The following is a 22205-nucleotide window of genomic DNA, read 5'->3' as shown; positions in this document are numbered from 1 at the left end:
TCTGTAGTCATTGGAGCCGCTGGGGCGCGGCGTCTTTGGTACAGGAACGAGGCAGGATGTCTTCCACATCACAGGAACCCTCTGGAGACTCAGGTTCAGGTTGAAGACATGATGAAGTACTCCACATAGCTGAGAGGCACAGGCTTTGAGCACCCTTGGGCTGACACCATCCGGGCCTGCAGCCTTGCTTGGATGGAGACGTTTCAGCTGTCTTCTCACCTGTTCAGCTGTGAAGCCCACGGTGGTGGTTTCAGGTGGGGGAGGGGTGTAGTCATGAGTGCAGGGTGGGGTGCTGTGAGGAGGGGTAGGAGGGGAGAGTGGAGTATGTGTTGGTTGGGGGCCAGAGTACAGGCCAGAGCTCTCAATAAGACAGATCATTCAAACCTGGAATAATCTTCGTGAAGCTCCTTTGAACTCTGTCCATGTTCAGCACATCTTTCTAAGGTAACTGCTTATGATACTCCAAGTGATGCCTGACCAGTGCTTTATAAAGCCTCAACATTACATCCTTGCTTGTATATTCTAGTCCTCTTGAAACGAATGCTGACATTGCATTTGCCTTCCTCACCACAGACTCAACCTGCAAATTAACCTTTAGGGAATTCTACACAAGGACTCCCAAGTCCCTTTGCATCTCAGTTTTTTGTATTTTCTCTCCATTTAGAAAATAGTCTACCCTTTAATTTCTTCTAACAAACTGCATGACCACACATTTCCCAGCACTGTATTCCATCTGTCATTTCTTTGCCCATTCTCTTAATCTGTCTGGGTCCTACTGTAGCCTCTCTACTTCCTCAAAACCGCAAGCTCCTTAGCTATCTTCATATTATCTGCATACTTTGTAACAAAGCCATCAATTCCATCATCCAATTCATTGACATATAATGTAAAAAGAATTGGCCCCAACACAGAACACCATTAGTCACCAGCAGCCAACCAGAAAAGGCTCCCTTTATTCCCACTCTTTGCCTCCTGCCAATAGGACACTGATTTATTCATGCTGGAATCTTTCCTATAATACCATGTGATCGTAGCTTGTTCAGCAGCCTCATGTTGGTCAAAGGCCTTCTGAAAATCCAAATACACAACATCAACCGATTCTCCTTTGTGTATCCTTCTTGCTATTTCTTCAAAGAATTTCAACAGATTTGGCACGCAAGATTTTCCCTTGAGGGAATCATACTGACTATGGCCCATTTTATCACATGCCTCCAAGTACCCTGAAACAACATCCTTAATAATCAACTCCAACATCTTCCCCAACCACTGCGGTTAGACTAACTGGCCTGTAATTTTCTTTCTTCTGTTTCTCTCCCTTCTTGAAGAGTGGAGTGACATTTGCAATTTTCCAGTCTTCTAGAACCATTCCAGAATCTAGTGATTCTTGAAAGATCATTGTTAATTCCTCCATAATCTCTTCAGGCACCTCTTTCAGAACTGTGGGGTGTACACCATCTGATCCAGGTCTACTTTCAGACCTTTCAGTTTCCCAAGAACCTTCTCCCTAGTCATGATAACTTCATACACTTGTCCAACCTCTTCTTATAGGAATTGCCCTCTAATCCAGGTAGCATCGCAGTAAACTCTGTTCAAACTCTCTCCTAAGTACTTCTATATCCTTCTGCAGGAAATATTCCTGGTGCAGCCTAACGAAAACTTTATGCAACTACACCATGACTTCCTGATTCTTGTACTTTGGGCCCATAGTAATGATGTCAAGCTTGCCATAGGTGTTCTTTAGTACTCACTGTGTATGTTTCCACCTTCAGAGAGGTATGGACTTCCATCCAAAGATGCTTCTGTGCACCACTGCCGTTAAGGGCCTTGCCATTAACTCTATACCATTCCCTTATCTTTCACCTCTCAATATGCAACGTGTCACACTTGCTGGATTAAACTTCATCTGGCATTTCTCCTCCCAAAATTGTAATTAATGCATATCCTGCTGTATCATTTGACCACCTTCTTCACTGTCCACAACTCCATCAATTTTTTTTATTGTGTGCAAACTTACTAATGAACCTGTCTATATCTGGTCCAGAACAGAACATAGAAATCCATAGCACATTACGGGCCTTTCGGCCCACAATGTTGTGCCGACCATGTAAGCTGCCTAGGATTACCCTACTGCATAGTCCTCTATTTTTTAATTTCCACATACCTTTCTAAGAGTCTCTTAAAAGACCTTATTGTATCTGCCTCCACCACCGTTGCCGAAAGCGCATTCCACACACCCACCACTCTTTGTGTGAGAAACTTACACCTGACATCCCTCTGTACCTACTTCCAAGCACCTTAAAACTGTGCCCCTTTGTGTTAGCTCTGGGGAAAAGCCTCTGGCTATCCACATGATCAATACATCTCATCATCTTATATATCTCTGTCAGGTCACCTCTCATCCTTTGTTGCTCCAAGGAAAAAAGGCTGAGTTCACTCAACCTATTCTCATAAAGCATGCTCCCCAGTTCAGGCAACATCCTTGTAAATCTCCACTGCACCCTTTCTATTGTTCTCCACTCCACTGCATCCTTCCTGTAGTGAGGCGACCAGAACTGAGCACAGTCCTCCCAAGTGGGGTCTGACCAGGGTCCTATATAGCTGTGACATTACCTCTCGGCTCCTAAACTCAGTCCCACGATTGATGAAGGCCAATGCACTGTGTGTCTTCTTAACCACACAGTCAACCTGCACAGCAGCTTTGAGTGTCCTATGGACTTGGAACCCAAGATCCCTCTGATCGTCCACACTGCCAGGAGTCTGGGGTATAACTCATCCAGTCCCATGACTTACTAACTCAATGCTTTTCAAAAGCTCCAGCACATCCTCTTTCTTAATGTCTATATGCTCAAGCGTTTCAGTCTGCTGTAAGTCATCCCCTCAACTGCCAAGGTCTTTTTCCCTGCTGAATACTAATGCAAACTATTCATGAAGAACCTCTGCTACCTCTTCCAACTCCGTGCATACATTTCCACTTTCACACCTGGTTGCTTCTATTTTCACACAGCTCATTTTCTTGATCTTCACATACTTGTAGAATGCCTTGGGGTTTTTCAAATCCTGCTCCCCAAGGCCTTCGTTGGCCCCTTCTAGCTCTCCTAATTTCATTCTCAAGCTCCTTCTTGGCAATCTTGTAATTTTCTAGAGCTCTAACAGTACCTAGTTTCTTGAACATTTTGTAATCTTTTCTTCTTAACTGAATTTTCCACGTCCTTTTCCACGTCCATGGTTCTTTTACCCAACCATCCTTTCCCTGCCTCCATGAAACATACCTATGCAGAACACCATACAAATGTTCCCTGAACATTTGCCACATTTCTGCTGTACATTTCCATGAGAACATCTGCTCACAAGTTCCTGCCTAATAGTAGCATTTTTTCCCCCTTACCCCAATTAAATATTTTTCTGAATTGCTCCTATCCCTTTCCAGAACTATGGTACAGGAGTTAGAGTTGTGATCATTACCTCCAAAATGCTCTCCCACTGAGAGATCTGACATCTGATCAGGTTCATTTTCCAATACCAGACCAAGTACAGCCACTCCTCCAGTTGGCTTACCTATATATTGCATCAGGAAATCTTTCTGAGCATACCTAATAATCTAAACCCCTTGGTCTAAGGGGATGTCAGTCAGTATTAGGAAAGTTAAAATCTCCCATCACAACAACCCTATTATTATTGCACCATTTTAGAATCTGTCTCCCTATTAGCTCCTCGAGGTCACTGTTACTATTGGGGAAATCTATAAAAATCACCCAGTAGAGTTATTGCCCCCTTCCTGTTCCTGACTTTCAGCCACACTGACTCAGTTGATAAACCCTTCATGACTTCCTCCTTTTCTGCAGCCGTGAGACTGTCTGTGATTAGCAATGCCATGCCCCCACCTCTTTTGCCTCCCTTCCTGTCCTTTTTGAAACATCTAAAGCCTGGCGAACTCAGCAGCCATTCCTGCCCCTGAGATATCCAAGTCTCTGTAATGGCCACAACGTCATAGCTCCACGTATTGATCCACGCTCTAAGTTCATCTGCCTTGTTTATGATACTCTTTGCATTAAAATAGACACCTCTCAAACCAGTGCATCTTTGCTCTATCATATGTTTGTCCTTCCTCTCAAACTCCCTGCAAGCTGTCTCTACTTGTTTGCCAACCACCTCATCCTCTACCTCTTAACTTTGGTTCTGACCCCAATGCAGATCTAGTTTAAACCCTTCCCAACAGCATTTGCAAAGCTCTCTGCTACGATATAGATCCCCCGGGATTCAAGTGCAACCTGTCCTTTTTGTACAGGTCACACCTGCCCGAGAAGAGGTCCGAATGATCTAGAAATTTCAGTCCCTGCCCCCTACTCCAATCCTACAGCCACACGTTTATCTGCACCTCATTCTATTTCTATACTCACTGTCGCATGGCACAGGCAGCAAAATCAAGATTATTACCCTTGAGGTCCTGCTTCTCAGCTTTCTTCCAAACTGCTTTCAGGGCAGCCTCCTTTTTTCTGTCTATGTCATTCATACCATTATGTACCATAACCTCTGGCTGCTCACCCTCCCATCTCAGGATATTATGGAAGTGTTCAGAAACATCATGAACCCTGGCACCTAGGAGGCAAACTACCATCTATATTTCTTTTTCTTGCCCACAGAATTGCCTATCTGTCCCACTAACTATAGAGTCCCCTATTACTGCTGCTATCCTCTTCCGTTCTCTACCCTTCTGAGCCACAGGGCCAGACTCAGTGCCAGAGGCATGGCCACTGTTGCTTCCCCCAGGTAGGTCCTTCCCCTCCCCCCAGCAGTACTCAAAATAGAGTACTTATTGTTTTCTCTTTGTAATTTATTTTTTTATTGTAGTTCTTCATCAAACAAACATTTCCATAAGATGTATTTCAGATATTGTACATATATATCATATAATCATATATATCACAAATCTCCACAAAGTATTTATCTGAGGTATACACTTATAGAAAAGAGTGGAAAGAAAAAACAAGCAAAAGGAAAGAACTATGTACAAGTAGGGAGTGATCTTTTTTTTTTACAACAGATTAATTGATTTTGAGAATAAAATCAGGCCTATGAAGCTTTATGTGGTTAAATCATTTTTCCCAGTATGAATCAAATTGTTCCAGCTTATGCTTAACAGATGCTGTTATTGTCTCCATTTTGTAAATGTCCATTATAATTTCCATCCATGTATTGAAAGTTGGGCTCTCCTGTGATAACCATACTCTAGTAAGAGTCGTTTTACCAGCCACCAACAGTATATTCATTAAATATTTATCTCTTTTCAACCATTCTTGAGGTATATATCCAAAATATATGGTCTTACTCTCTAAGGGTATTTCACATTTAAAGATATCTTGTAGGGCATTGTGTATACCCCTTCCAATAGTTTTTGATAACAGGGCAGTCCCAAAAAATATGATAATGATTTGCATTTTGATTTCCACAATTTCTTGAGCAAACAGGGAGCTTACTATCATAATGGGATTTCTGAGAGGGTGTGATAAAATATCCTATCAAGTTTTTCCATCCAAACTCCCTCCATTTCTGTGACTGGTACACTTCCATTGATATCTCCATATTGTTGTCCATTCTTCACCAGATATAATTATCCCTCCTTCCTTCTCCCATTTTGTTTTAATGTATGAAGTCGAATGTGTTAAGATTTGACAACCCCTTATACATGCTTGAAATGATTCTACTACCATTATCTGAATTATATGCTTTTCTAAAGAGCTCTATCAAGCATGTATTTGCCTTGGTTACATTTTTAAGTGTCTTATTAACATATTATCACATCTGTAAATACTGATAAAAATCTTGTTTTTCTAATAAGTGTTTCTCTTTAAGCACTTCAAAACTGAACAGTGTTCCTTCTTTCATTATGTTGCAAAGAACTGTTATTCCTTTAGCTGTCCAGTCCTTAAATTTAGCATCCAATTTATTTGGTGTAAAATCCAACTCATATGCACACCGTTTAAGAATTGCAGTATCTCCCTCTAGATTATGTTCTTTTATAGTAGTTTTCCATATTTTAAGAGTCAATTTCACCCATGGGTTATCAATAGTATTTATGTACCTTTGCAGGTTGTTATCAGCCAAAATTGCTTGTATGGGGATGGGAAGTACCCACTCCTTAATGTTTTTCCATTGAGCGTCATATCAGGGGGTATAGAGAGAAAGCAGGTACAGGGTTCCGAGTTGGATGATCAGCCATGATCATACTGAATGGCGGTGCAGGCTCGAAGAGCCAAATGGCCTACTCCTGCACCTATTTTCTGTGTTTCTATGATGGGTTGCACCGACATATCACAGCTCTCAACTGTGCTGCAAAATGATCATCTCTATGAGAAGGTAGGCCCCATCCCCCCCCTTTTCCTTTGCTAATTGCAAAGTTTTGAGATGAACTCTAGGCCTTTTACCCTGCCAAATATACCTTGATAGCATCTTGTTCCATTCATTGAATTGATTTTGATTAATCTCTGTTTGTAGGGTCTGAAAGAGATATAACAGTCTGGGCAGTATATTCATTTTAATAGACTCAATCCTTGAACTGAGACTGAAAAAAGGAATCAGATTCCATCTTGCCACATCTTACTTAATTTTTTATATAAAGGCTGATAATTACATTCTGATCATTTTGCCAAATCTTTTGGCATAATGATGCCCAAATATTTGAAAGACTATGTGTGCCATGCCTAGGGGTATTGACTTTCAATTTCTCTTGGTGGGCTATAGTAATATGAAAGTAATTGGGTTTTATTTATGTTGATCTTGTATCCTGATAATTGACCATATTGTTCAAAGGATTGCATCAATTTAGACAAAGAGTATGTTGGTTGCCCTAGATAGATCAAAATGTCATCCGCATAACAAGCCAATTTATGCTCTGTCCCTTTAATAGTAATTCCCCTGATATCTTCATTATGTTTGATGTATTGAGCTAATAGTTCCAGATATAACGCGAAGAGTAGTGGTGACCATGCACAACCCTGTCTCGTGCCCCTTTCTAGGGTAAGACTATTTGATAAATATCCATTGATTTTAATCCTAGCAGTAGGATTGTCATATAGTGTCTGTATAGTTTTAATAATTGTGTCTTGGAAACCAAATCTATGTAAAACTCTGTAAAGAAACTTCCAATTAACCGAATCAAATGCTATTTCAGTGTCCACGCTTATCACTATTGCTTCGATTTTAATTTTTTGTACATGATCCATAATGTGAAGTGTCCCTTGTATATTGTCTTGTGTCCGGCGTTGTCGTATAAAACCTGTCTGATCGTTACGTATCAGTATGGGTAGAAACTCCTTTAATCGCTTGGCCACGATGGAGGTAAATAACCTATAATCTACATTAAGAACGGATATTGGTCTAAATGACCGGCATTCCATTTTATCCTTGCCTTCTTTCGGTGTAGCTGAAATTATCGCTTCCTTCCAACTGGGTGGCATTTGTGCCTTTTTTAGAGCCCAGTTCAGCGTGGGGAGTAAAACAGAAATTAACTAATTTTTAAATTCTTTGTACCACTCTGCTGTATACCCATCTGATCCTGGTGACTTGCTTAATTTAAGCCTAATAATTGTAGCTTTTAATTCAACTTCAGTTATGTCAGCTGTCATCGTTCTATTTAGTTCTTTGCTTAAAGTGGGTAACTCTAGAGAATTTAAGAAGGTGTTAATTGGGTTATGCTTCTCCCTGAACTTTGGAATATAGAGTTTTGTAAAACACTTCAAAAGCTTCTTGAATTTCACTTAGCTTATTTTTTTTTAACATTTTTGTTCTTGCGTCCCTAATTCTATGAATTGTATTTTCTGCTTTCTTTTTTTTCAGTTTCCATGCCAGTATTTTCATAGATTTCGATCCACTTTCATAATGTCTCTGTTTCAGAAACATTAAGTTTTTCCTGATTTCTTGCGTAGCCAAATTATTTATTTCATTCCTAATTCTTTTAATTGCCCCTAATGTATCCTGTGCCAAATTCAATGTGTTTTTTCTCTAGTTCCTTCAGCCTATTTTGTAATTCTTCTAAGGTGTTATTCCTTATTTTCTTATATGAAGAAATCGCTATAATTTTCGCTCTTAAGTCCGCCTTCAGAGTATCCCATAAAATGGGAGGTGAAACCTCTCCATTATCATTAAGTTCTAAGTAGAGACCAATTTCTTTTTTAATTTGTTCCTTAATGTACGGATCATTGAGTAGACTTGAACTTAGTTTCCAAATAGTATTCTTTGGTTGTAGGTCAAAATCAACAGATAAATATATAGGTGCATGGTCACTTACATCTATTGTCCCAATTCCACAGGTGTTTATTTTGTCTTTGTCTTTTCCAAATGTTATGAAATAGTCTATTCTTGTATATACAGAATGTGGAGCAGAATAATGAGTGTAATCCCTTCCGTCAGGGAAAAGGTCCCTCCATATATCAATTAAACCAACATCCTTAAAAAGTGTATTAACTTTCTTATGTAAAGATTTTGTTTCATAGGTTTATCTATTGGAAGAGTCTAAGTTTGATTGTAATTGTCAATTTAAGTCTCCCCCACGTATTAGGAGACCTTTTGTTTCCATTACCATAATATCAGTAATTTTCTGAAAGAAACCAGTATCACTTCCTGGGGGTGCGTATGTATTCAATAGAGTAACTGAATTGCTGTCTATATTCCCCCTTACCAGAATATATCTGCCCTATTTATCTCCCATTTCGAATACTTTTTCAAAATTTACCTTACTTGAGATAAGAATAGCAACTCCTCTCCTATGTCCTCACTTATATGAGGAGAAAAACAGATTAGTGAAGTCCATTCTCTGTACTTTTTTATGCTCATTATCACTTAAATGAGTTTCCTGTAAATGTACTAAATGGGCTTGTTCTTTCTTCATTTTAGATAAAATTCTCTTATGTTTGACATGAAAAGAAATGAATTTTACCTTGTCCTTAGCCATCTGTATTTATCTGTCAATGTATCATTGAAATTAGAACAAAACTTAATCGATCTACTCCCTGAACAAATAAGAACCAAGAAACGCAAATAATAACAAAAATGGCAATGAACGTGTGATTCCAAGGCTGAGGTCTCTAGTAGATGACCCTGCATTGAGCAGAGGAAATGTCTAACTGTGGGGGATAAACCCTCCTACTTGTGAGTTGAGGGCCCCCATTGCAGTATTCATAAAAGTCAGTGAACAAATCCATTACACAGAAAAGATATATATACATACACACATGCACACACACAAATGTATATATATATATATATATACATACACACATGCACACACACAAATATATATACACACGCACACACACACACACACATATATATTACATACATACACATATATGCACACACATATATATTCTCATTTTGATGGGGAAAAAGGAGTAAGTGAGTGAATAAAGAGTAACAACTAAGTAATATAAAATCCACATTATAATAAGTATTTCTCGAGATAGGTATATCACCGAGTACTTTTGCTTCTGTTTAGCTTCTCAACATTTTTAAAGATAGCCAAACCTTATGGCTCTTCTGAAGGGGGTGAGGACTGTCTTTGGGAAACTCCCGGTCTCTTCCTGATATATTTTTCTCGGCCTCCTCCCGTCTCCTGCCTTCTCGATTCTCGCACTATTTCCCAAGCGGAGCGGGATAATTCCTCAGCCAGGCTTTCCTTCGTTTTGGTCATGCTGACGGGCCTTCATGTCTGTAGTTACCTCTTCCACTTTCTGGTACAACTGCATCCCGTTGTCATAAAACACTCGAAGTTTAGCAGGGTACGGAGTTTGAAATCTAATCTTATTTTGCTTTAGTACTCGCTTTACTTCAGAGTATTCTTTGCGTTTCTGGAGGACCGCGGAGGGGGGTAATCTTGGTTGAAATATATTAATTAATCCTCTAAAACCACTCTCTTCTTACCCCAGGCCCTTCATAGAATCTCCGCCTTGGTGCTGTACCGAAGGAATTTAATTATTATTGAGCGTGGCTTCTACCCTGGGTAGGTCTCGGGATGAGAGCACGGTGGGCTCTTTTGATTTCCATCTTCATAGCCAGGGTAAGATCCAGCGCGTCCCGCAGTAACTTTCCGGCAAACTCCGTCATAGACGAGCCCTCCACTCCTTTTTTTCCGCCGTGATCTTCCCTCCAGATCAAGCAGTTTACCTTCTTCGTGATTTAATATTTTTATTGTCTTACTCCGTATCTGTTCCACATTTTGAACGCGATCTTCCACCTTCTCAATTCTAGTCTCTGCCACCGCTATTTTTTGATTGACGCGGCGAGCTCTGACTTAATATCACGGAGCTGCTGCTTTATGTCTTTCTGGACCTCCATTATTTCCTTAAGGATTTCGAAGATATTCGCCGCTTCGCCTGAGTGAGGCCCACCGTCTACCTCGCTAGCACGTGGTCGGGTAGGAGAGCCGCTCGCTGCACTCCTCTTGGCTGCAGGCTCCGCAGTGTCGCTTTTTTTAATTTCCATTCCTTTTCCCCATTCTTGCCCCTCTTTTCAGTTCAAATATTTTTTGAAATATATTATATTTGATGGGTGAACCGGGCTTAATATGCGTTTTTCCGGAGGAGTTAGTGACTTAAGCTGCCGTTCTCGACGATGATGTCACCGGAAACCAGAGTACTTCTTGTTAAGGGGGATGGCCACAGTGGGTGCTCTCCACTACCTGACATTCCCCTTTCCCTCTCCTGACAGTCACCCATTTATCAGTCTCCTGTGGCCCGGTGTGACTACCTGCCTGTGGCTCCTATCGATCACCACTTCACTTTCTCCAAGAAGCTGAAGATAATTTTACTGCAGCTCCAGTTATCTAACTCCATCTCTAAGGAGCTGCAGCTTGATGCACCTGGCACAGATATGGCCATCAGGAAGGCTGGAAGACATCTGGATTTCCCATATCTGACAGCCAGAGCAGAAAATTGGCCTTGCAGTCATACCCACTATTCTTAAGTTAGAGGGAAGAAAGAGATATGAAAGTAACTGACCACCTTACATCACCTAGGCTTGTCTGTTGTATCGGATCCAGAGTGAGAATTATTTTATTCTCCTTTACACTTCTGTACTTGAAAATTACATTAAACCATCTTGAGTCATTTTTGTTCTATTAACTCTCATATTTTAATAATAATCTGCAATTTCTGAACATCAGTGTTGTTTGTTTACTATCCATACAAGTCTCTTGCAATATTGACTGAATAATCTTGATGTTTGACCTTTTGCCTTACTAGATCTCAAGTGTTTGGAGGCTAGATTATTGGGAGTATTTAGAGTAGGAGTATCCACCCTGTTCCATGGCTTAAAGAAGGCTAGGAACCCCTGATTTAGAGGAAATAGATATATATAAAAGAACAGTGAATACAGGATATAGAAGATGAAGCCTGAGGAAGAAGAGGAAAGATATTGAATAGTGAGACAATTGAGGGATGGAGTGATGTACTCCTCCCATTTTCTTGTAGGTTTGCTTTTGATTGATTTCATCTTTATTATCTAGATTTTCTTTTTCCACTTGGAAACAAAATGCACACGGACTGGCTGATGAAGCAAGGAACACTGCCAGAGCGGATCAGCATTATTGCCATGTACTTTTATCTAAGGTATGGCTCTGTTCCATTACGAAAGAAAATTCCAAGAATCTTCTGGAGCTGAATATGAGAGATAATGATTTTTCATTATCAGTGTTGCTTATCATCAGAGTTAACTCTGAATTATTATTTTTGCGTTATTGTAACTGTTTGTGGCAATCTATTGTTCCCTCTGCCTGGAATTGGCATACAATATATTTTTTTTATAAACTTTTTTTATTAAGTTTTCAGATGATTACAGAAAGAAAAAAAAACCCTTCCCCCCTCCCCTTAGCCCCTCCCCCTAACATCCCTATAGAAAAAAAAGAAAGAAAGAAGGAAAGAAAGAAAGAGTGCCTGGATATCGGAAGATCACCACATGCTCCACGGAGTTCGTAATAACTTTAGTATATATATTTATTTCTTTCCCCAAATAACCAATTATTTTATCTTCAGAGCACCTATATATTTAATCCTGTCTTTTGTAAATAAGGGCGCCAAATTTTCAAAAATGTTTCGTATTTATCTCTTAAATTATAAGTAATTTTTTCAAGTGGAATACAGCTGGAAATTTCATTCTTCCAATGATCTATACTTAAATATGTATCCGATTTCCAAGTAACTGCAATAGCCTTTTTGGCTACTGCCAGTGCAATTTTTATAAATTCTTTCTGATATTTATTCAATTTGGGTTTCAATTTTATCCCTTCAATTTCACCTAATAAAAATAATACTGGATTATGTGGAAGTTGTGTTCCAATAATTTGTTCCAATAAAACTCTTAAATTTGTCCAAAAAAGTTGAATTTTAGAACAAGACCAAGTAGAATGTAAAAAAAGTACCAATTTCTTGGTTACATTGGAAACACTGATCAGATAAATTTGGATTTAATTTATTTATTTTTTGTGGTGTAATATATAATTGATGTAAAAAATTATATTGCACTAATCTTAACCGGACATTTATTGTATTTGTCATGCTATCAAGACATAGTCTTGACCAATTTGTTTCTTCAATTTTAATATTCAAGTCACTTTCCCATTTTTGTCTTGACTTATGGACTCCTTGTTTAGTTGCCTGTTTTTGAATCAAGCTATATATACAAGAAATTAATTTTTTAGTTTTTCCTTTTTAAATTAAAGTTTCTATTTCATTAGATTTCCGCAATAACATTGTTTGACCTAATTTTTCTCTTAAATAAGCCCTTAATTGGAAGTAACAAAAAAGAGTGTTGTTTGATACTTTATATTTATTCTTTAATTGATCAAATGACATTAATATACCTCCTTCAAAACAATCTCCTATATATCTAATCCCTTTTTGAAACCAGTTGTATAAAAGTTGGTTATCCATTGTAAAAGGAATGAGTTTATTTTGAAATAAAGATCTTTGCTAATAAAGATTTCTTTATCTCATCATCAATATTTATCTTATTCCATAAATCAATCAAATGTTTTAATATTGGAGATTCTTTCTTTTTCCGTATCCATTTAGATTCCCACTTATATATAAAATCTTCTGGTATATTTTCTCCTATTTTATCCAGTTCTATTCTAATCCATGCTGGTTTATCTTCATCAAAAAAAGATGCAATAAACCTAAGTTGATTTGCTTTATAATAATTTTTAAAGTTTGGAAGTTGTAACCCTCCGAGGTCAAATTTCCATGTCAATTTTTCCAACTATATTCTTGACATCTTACCTCTCCAAAGAAACTTTCTCACATATTTATTTAACTCTTGAAAAAACTTCTGGGGTAATTGTATTGGTAGTGATTGAAATAAGTATTGTAGTCTAGGGAATATATTCATTTTTACGGTATTTACTCTACCTACGAATGTTATTGGTAATATCATCCATTTATCAAGATCTTCTTGAATTTTTTTCAATAATGGTAAGTAATTTAATTTGTATAAGTTCTTTATATCATTATCAACTCTTATACCTAAGTATTTTATACCATTTGCCGGCCACCTAAATTGAGTTATTAATCGATGTTGACTATAATCTCCTTTAGTAAGAGGTAAAATTTCACTTTTATCCCAATTTATTTTGTAACCTGATATTTTCCCATATTCTTCTAATCTATAGGATAATTTACACAACGAGTGCAATGGGTTTCTTAAATAAAGCAGAACATCATCAGCAAATAAGTTAATCTTGTATTCTTCCTGATTAACTCTGAAACCCTTAATATCTGGGTCCATTCTAATTAATTCAGCTAATGGTTCTATTGCCAACACAAATAAAGCAGGTGATAATGGACAACCTTGCCTAGTTGACCTTGTTAACTGAAATGATGTTGAAATTTGACCATTTGTCACTACTTTAGCTTTGGGATTAATATTTAAGGTTTTGATCCATTTTATAAAAGATACCCCTAATCCATATTTTTCCAATACCTTAAATAAAAAATCCCATTCCAATCTATCAAATGCTTTTTCTGCATCTAAAGCAACTACCACACTCATTTCCTCCCTCTTTTGAGCCAAATGAATTATACTAAATAACCGAGTTAGGCATACAATATTAAGTTCCACCCAATTGCCTCCGCTTGTGCTGCTCTATTGTCAGATTGTTAGGAGCAGCAAATGAACATCTATGGGTAATTTCCTGTTTTCATTCAGTCTCCTAGTCATTAGTAAATAGCTTTCACTTTGCAAGTAGGTAGTCTAAATTAGAGCATGAGATTCCATGCTCATGAAAAGCCTCATAGGTGATTATTCCATCTGTACTGTCATTTGATAAAAATATGTTTGCAATAAATGTCCTTCATATCCCTCTCAATAATTGAGTTTAATTAGACTTTAATAATCAGCCTGAAAGGGGAAAATAGAAGGCCAGATGTTCTGTTGCTAATCTCTGTCCATTGGTCAGACTTAGCAGTGATCAATTCATCTGCACTCACGTTGTTTCTGAATATAAATATGAATTGGCCCTTGGACGAAAGCTGTCAGCACTTATGGAAACTTAACAAATATTAGTGCATTTACTATAGGGAAGTGTTTGGACATGAATAGAAACATTCCTATAGTGCGCCTGTGCCTTTAGATTGACATCTGTGCACAATGACTTAAATGATAGTGGGCAGTTGTATGAAGGCATTGAAAGATACAGAACTTTTTTCTGCAACTCAACTCGGTGATGATTATGTGACTTCACCTTTGTAAAGGTACTTGGGTGCTGGAGAGATGTCATCTTGATTCAAGTATATCAACGGCAAGAGAAGGAAAAATTTGTGCTGAAAGCAAAGAAACATATTGATTTTGGTAAGAGACAAAATACAATTCACATGTGCATAAACTGTACCAGAAAATACTCTGTGAAATACAGTGCATTTCAGTTATTTGGGCCACATCAGGACAGGTACGTTTTGGCCCAATTAAGCGGCTAACCCAATTAGCCAGAGTTTTATGGAAATAGTTAAAAGGGTATAAAAAAGGGACAAACTACCACTTAACTGAGTAACAAATAATGTATTTAAATTAAAACAATCAATACTACTACAGTTCTATAGAAGTGTGTATTAGTTCCTAATAGTTATCGACAGAGAAATTAATTCAGTGTACACTGCTGTGTAGTTTTGAGTGACTGTAAATGAAATAAAATAGCGCAGACACCTAGTGCAGATGATGGACTGCCATCATACAATGCTTTTGTTGATTGCATCCTCCAAATCTTAATTTTTATTGTAACATTCAAGTTGATACCTTCAAATTCTGTGTATTTCCTAACTTGGTGAAGTACTGAAATCATTCATTTTCACTCCCAGCCATTTCTCACATCTCCAAGCCTGGATGCTTGAAACCACAATGAGCAAAACCATTCGGAACTGTTAAACTGCATACTTCACACCAACTATCAGCGGCAAAAATTACTGATTTTTGAACACAAACACATTTAAATGATGCTATTTAAAAATGGTTAACCCTAAGCACAACATAGTGTCTAACAGTGTACACGACCGATGCTAATTAGAAACTGTTTGGCAACAGTCTCCTGTTCCAATTAGTTGGTATATTGTCCCAAATAAATAAAGGAAATCTTGCCTATTTGTTGTTTAAGGTTTGTCCCAAATAAGCAGCTGTCCTGATTAACCAATGGCCCAATTAACTGAAACCTACTGAATTTGTTCTTTATATCTTGACATGGCTTTGTGACTATAATACTCAACTTTACTTCAGTTTCATTTGTTTCTTTTGAGACTTGGAAGGGAAACCATCAGAACATTTGTGTTGTATTTTAGCAGAGTTACACATTATCATTGAATTTAGCTTATCTGAAGATGCATAAGACTGATAATCATAGTCATACAGCAACCAAGTCCTTTGGCTTGCTTTCTCAAAGGTGACAATCAGGCATCCATCTATACTTATTCCTTGGTTTTCTGTGCCTTGCTGATGAAGTTGTTCGTCAGATATCGCCTAAATGTTTTGAGAGTCTCTGCCTCCACTATCTTCTCAGGTCACTCATGCATTCCAATTCTAATCACACTTTGGGTGAAAGAATTTTGTCACTTCCCTCTAAATCTCTTCCTCATACCTTCAACTTGTACCCCCAGGTTACAGACACTTCTTTTAAGGGGTTATGTTTATTCAAAACACATATATTATCATAGAATGTATAAATTATACACTTTGAAATTTGTCTGCTTATAGGCAGTCACAAATCAATAAACTCAAATAATCCAGTTTAAAAAAAACAAAAACCACTGCACAGAGAAAGAGCGAAGGGAAAACAAAAACATTCTGCAAACAGGAGAAGCAAGCCAACAGCTTTCCAAACCACAATGAGTCTCAGAACCACTCTGGGAACAGAGTTTGGCCAAAGCCTCTCTGCCGCGAAGAAGTGAATGAACCTTCATGAGGGAGCGAGCGAAATTAGCCCAACCATCATGTCCATACCCAATGCACAGGCTTCTAGTCTATCTGCACTGACGCTGAAATTGTCCAAGCACCAAGTAGTGCCACTTTCCAAGGCCCAAATCCAGCCACCTCAATATTCCTGGGCCACTCTGCCTTGATCTCACCAAATTGGCTTGGCACTTAGAGTGATCCAACCTCACAGCCAAGTTAGGTGGACAGACACTGAAACTACCCTGAGTTGACTCCTCTCAAAAATGCTCACTCCATCTCTGGCAGTGATACCACCAACTCCATCTGCGAATCTGGTGCCCAAACACACTGTGCCTCACAAAGCACGGCTCATCCCCCAGACCAGCCTCATGTCCACCTGCCTCCTGTGGTGATAGTTCACCACAATTTGGTTCTTGAAGGATGTTATAAGTAATGTATTTAGTCGATTCTCTTGCCTTATGATTTACCTGTAAGCTGTTGTACATCTTCGGTAGCGCTATCTTAAACCAGAAGTTTAATCCACATTTCATATTCGAATCCTATCGACTGTCTTTCACGATTTTGTATAGTATTATCAGGTACTCCTTCAGCTTTTGCTGGTTGAAAGAAAACAAATCCCAGCCTATTCAATCACTTCTCATCACCTAGGTATTTCATTCCAGGCAACGTGGCAGTAAAGCGTCTTAACACTCTCTCCAGAACAATCATGTCATGTTGATAATGTAGCTATCAGAATTGCACAAATACAGTATATTGTAAAGCAGTACTGTAGCTTGCCTTCTATTCTCTGCCTAATGAAGGCGAGTATTTTGTATGATGTCTTTATCACCCTTATTTGTCACTTCGGACTTTGGACTTAGACCATAAGAATTAGGCCATTTGGCCCATCAAGTCAGCTCTGCCATTCGATCACGGCTGATTTATTGTGTCTTTTGACCTCATTCTCCTGTCTTCTGTCCATACCCTTTGATGCCCTTACTAATCAAGAACCTATCACCCTCTGCTTTAAATATACCCAATGACTTGACTTCTACAGATGTCTGTGGCAATGAATTCCATACGTTCACCGCCTTCTAGTTAAAGAAATTCCTCCTCAATTCTAAAGGGACATCCTTCTAATCTGAGGCTGTTCCCTCTGGTCCTAGACTCAAAGTTCAAAGTAAATTTATTAACAAAGTATTCAAATGTCACCATATATTACCCTGAGATTTGTTTTCTTGAGGACATTCACAGTTGACACAAAGAAACACAATAGAATCGATGAAACATTACACACAAACAAAGACCGACAAATAACTAACATGCATAAGAAGACAAATTGTGCAATTACAAAAGAAAACCAAATAAACCATGGGTGGTAGAACCCTTGAAATTGATTCCCTAGGTTATGGAATAGTTCAATGTTGAGGCGAGTGAAGTTATCCAAACTGGTTCAAGAACCTGATAGTTGAAGGGTAATAACTTCCTGAATCTGGTGGTGTGGACCCAAGGCTCCTGTACCACTTTCCTGATGGCAGCAGTGAGAAGAGAGCATGGCTTGAATGGTGGAGGTCCTTGATGATGGATGCTGCTTTCCCGCTATTGGAAACATCCTGTCTACATCCATTCTCTCTAGGCTTTTCACTATTCTAAACTTCAGCGAGTACAGGCTCAGAGCTTCATACATTAACTTCTTCATTTCCAGGATCATCTCATAAGCCTCCTCTGCACCCTCTCCCAGCCCCAGCTCATCCTTTATTAGATAAGGAGAACAAAACTGATCACAATGTGTCTGACCAATGCTTCAGAAAGTATCAGTATTACATCCTTGCTTTGATATTCTAGTCCTCTCAAAATGCATACCAAAGTTTAATTTACTTCCTTACTGACTCAACCTGAAGGTTAAGCTTTAGGGAATCAAGCACTAGGACTCCCAGGTTCCTTTGTACCTCCAATTTCTGAATTTAGAAAGTAGTATGGGTCCTTATTTTTATCAAATTGCACGACTATACACTTCTTTGGCCAATCTCTTAATCAGTCCAGACTTACTGCAGACTACCTAACTTGTCCACTAAAGTCCTGCTGTTCAAAACTACCTAGAGTCCTATCATTCAGAGTGAATGTCCTACCCTTATTTGACATTGGAAAAAGGCATTAATTCACACTTAGCGGGATTAAATTTCATTTGCCAATGCCATGACAATTTACCAACTGATCAGTATCTTTCTTAGCCTAAAACAATTCTCTTCACGAGGCTCAATGCCACTATTTTTGTGTCATTGGAGACATGCTATTCATACCTCCTACATTTAAGTCATTAACGGTCCCATTACTGAACCTGCAGTACACCGCTAGTCACAGGTTTCCAATCACAAAATCAGCCCTTCGTCATCACCCTAATTTTGGATGCAATTTCATGTTCTGCCTTGGACTGCATAGTCTCTAACCTTTTGGTTCAGCCTTCCAAGTGCAACCATGTTAATTGCCTAAATAAAGTCATGTTTTCCTTACTCAAGTTTGTTTAATGTACGTCCTTGAACAAAGCAAGGTTCCTCAGGGTTGGATGCTGTTTATCTCACTGTTGACAGGGAGGAAATTTCTTGGCATTTAAATTTGGAATAGTTACTGGTGTTTGGATTAGCAGATTGTAAATGTTGTTATTGCATATAAGCAATTGAAAATCAACAAATGTTTAATTCCATGTAAATTAATAAACTATATTCTCAGGAATAGGATGGGAAATAATTTGTTCACTGGCAAATTTCTGATAAATTAGTTAATCTATCTTAGATGCTATAGAAAATTCCAGACAGCTCTTACTTATTTCTTTGAGATGCTATGGCCAAGTTAGGGTGGTGGGTTGGAGATGCACCTCTACCAAAGGAGGTGTAAGGTGCACCTTCCCTGCGCTGCCCTGCTGGTCACTCTTAGGCTAGGTGTAGCATCTGCTTAGGCTCATGATCAGGGTCACATGAAGTTAAGGTGATTGACAAAGCTGGAGGGGTAAATAGCAACTTTTGCCTCTGACAGAGAGAATCCAGAACAAGTTCTGAAACTGGAACTACAAACCCCATTTCCAGAAAAGTTGGGATATTTTGCAAAATGCAATAAAAACAAAAATCTGTGATATGTTAATTCACGTGAACCTTTATTTAACTGACAAAAGTACAAAGAAAAGATTTTCAATAGTTTTACTGACCAACTTAATTGTATTTTGTAAATATACACAAATTTAGAATTTGATGGCTGCAACACACTCAACAAAAGTTGGGACAGAGTTAAAATAAGATTGAAAAGTGCACAGAATATTCAAGTAACACCGGTTTGGAAGACTCCACATTAAGCAGGCTAATTGGTAGCAGGTGAGGTATAAAAGTAGCGTCTGTCAAAGGCTCAGTCTTTGCAAGCAAGGATGGGTCGTGGCTCACCCCTTTGTGCCAAAATTCGTGAGAGAATTGTTAGTCAGTTCAAAAGGAACATTTCCCAATGCAAGAGTGCAGAGAATTTAGGTCTTTCAACATCTACAGTACATAATATTGTGAAAAGATTCAGAGAATTCAGAGACATCTCAGTGCGTAAAGGGCAATGTCAGAAACCACTGTTGAATGCACGTGATCTTCGAGCCCTCAGGCAGCATTGCCTAAGAAACCATCATGCTACTGTGAAAATTATAGCCACCTGGGCTCGGGAGTACTTCGGAAAACCATCGTCACTTAACGTAGTCCGTTGCTGCATCCAGGAATGCAACTTGAAACTGTATTACGCAAGGAGGAAGCCATACATCAACTCTGTGCAGAAACGCCAGCGAGTTCTCTGGGCCCGAGCTCATCTCAGATGGACCAAAAGACTGTGTTGTGGTCAGATGAGTCCACATTTCAGCTAGTTTTTGGAAAAAATGGGCGTCGAGTTCTCCGTGCCAAAGATGAAAACGACCATCCTGATTGTTATCAGCATCTGTGATGGTTTGGGGGTGCATCAGTGCCCACAGCATGGGTGAGTTACATGTATGTGAAGGTACCATTGACTCTGAGGCGTATATTAGGATTTTAGAGAGACATATGTTGCCATCAAGGCGACGTCTCTTCCCAGAACGTCCATGCTTATTTCAGCAGGACAATGCCAGACCACATTCTGCACAGGCTACAACAGCGTGGCTTTGTAGACACAGAGTGTGTGTGCTTGACTGGCCTGCTGCCAGTCCAGATCTGTCTCCTGTTGAAAATGTATGGCGCATCATGAAGAGGAGAATCAGACAACAGAGACCACGGACTGTTGAGCAGCTGAAGTCTTCTATCAATCAAGAATGGACAAAATTTCCAATTACAAATCTACTACAATTAGTATCCTCAGTTCCAAAATGATTAAAAAGTGTTATTAAAAGAAAAAGTGATGTAACACAATGGTAAATATGCCTCTGTCCCAACTTTTGTTGAGTGTGTTGCAGCCATCAAATTCTAAATCTGTGTATATTTACAAAATACAATTAAGTTGGTCAGTAAAAATATTGAAAATCTTTTCTTTGTACTTTTGTCAGTTAAAAAAAGGTTCACGTGATTTAACATATCACAGATTTTTGTTTTTATTGCATTTTGGAAAATATCCCAACTTTTCTGGAAATGGGGTTTGTAGATGATTGGAAGAAATGTGGATCTCTGACTCCTAGGCCATAAGATACTTAACAGAACAGGAGTTAAATCATTTGTCCTTTTCATGCCTCTGTACATTAAGTAACAACATGGTTTGGCTAAACTTTCCTTCCCTAAATCAATATCCCTTGATCCCCTATATTGTTAGCTGATAATGTGAAACCGGAGGTAATTTTTTTATATAGGCAAAATTAGATTGTAGAATTATAGAACCAAGATAAACAACTAGGGTCCAAATGTAGATGAGCCATATTCTCATTGAATAACTCATAAAGCTTAACAGGCTGAATGGCCGACTCCAAATTCCAGTGTACACTCTGTATACCTCACTCAAGCAACCAGGCAAAATCATCATAATTTTTGTGGCTGTTTCCTCCATCCCCACTCATTCATGAAACCATTGAGCTAATTGTCTCAACAACACACACAAAATGCTGGTAGAACACAGTTTCGGGCCGAACCCTTCGTCAGGACCCGGCCTGAAACGTCGACAGCGCTTCTCCCTATAGATGCTGCCTTGCCTGCTGTGTTCTACCAGCATTTTGTGTGTGTTGTTGTTTGCATTTCCAGCATCTGCAGATTTCCTCGTGTTTGAGCTAATTGTCTACACACAGGTGTTATAAGTTCTCCAGTGCTGACTTACATTTCAGAATAATGCGATGGCACTGTACGCTATAGCTATAAAAGATTAGAAGTTGGCAAACCAGCAGGTTATGTGACCGTCAGGAGTCATGACTCACTGAAAGTCAGGATCCTTTTATGGGATGGGACAAAATGAGAGCATTGTGGTCTGTATATTTTGTCTATAAATGGTGGGCTATGTTATGTTGACATTGTATTGTGTTCCTGTCCCACCAGTCATAGTGATGACAATATAAGTTAGAGACTTGTGCAAATAGAGTACTGGCTAAAAACATTTTAACCATGTGAATTTGATTAATTTTAGTAAAAATGTTCTTTGTGCACATCAAGAAACACATTAGATTTTGAAGATGAAAAGATGGATAAAAGTCAGCACTGAAACTGCTCAGCTGGAAGGAAGTTTAAGTGAATTGTAAAAGATCTGAGTTGGGAAGATGGGAATTGAACATTGTGAAATGAACCAATAAATAGTCCCAGGAAGCATCCAAAAAGTATGGTTACATGCATGAGGAATAA

At 38.6% G+C, this 22205-nt stretch overlaps 1 protein-coding gene across 1 annotated transcript in view; it reads left to right on the top strand.

Moving 5' to 3' along the window:
- sfi1 (SFI1 centrin binding protein) overlaps positions 1 to 22205 on the top strand; it is a 242981-nt gene that overhangs the window by 115836 nt on the left and 104940 nt on the right. Inside the window, exons 21-22 of the mRNA XM_059983256.1 lie at positions 11498 to 11600; positions 14739 to 14835. Coding sequence (XP_059839239.1) covers positions 11498 to 11600; positions 14739 to 14835 — 200 coding nt within the window. The remainder of the gene's footprint in view (positions 1 to 11497; positions 11601 to 14738; positions 14836 to 22205) is intronic.

Source organism: Hypanus sabinus, chromosome 10, assembly GCF_030144855.1.
Source record: "Hypanus sabinus isolate sHypSab1 chromosome 10, sHypSab1.hap1, whole genome shotgun sequence".
NCBI classification, from domain to species: Eukaryota; Metazoa; Chordata; class Chondrichthyes; order Myliobatiformes; family Dasyatidae; genus Hypanus; species Hypanus sabinus.
Note: the sequence above shows the minus strand (reverse complement) of the source record. Positions and strands in the feature narration are given on the sequence as shown.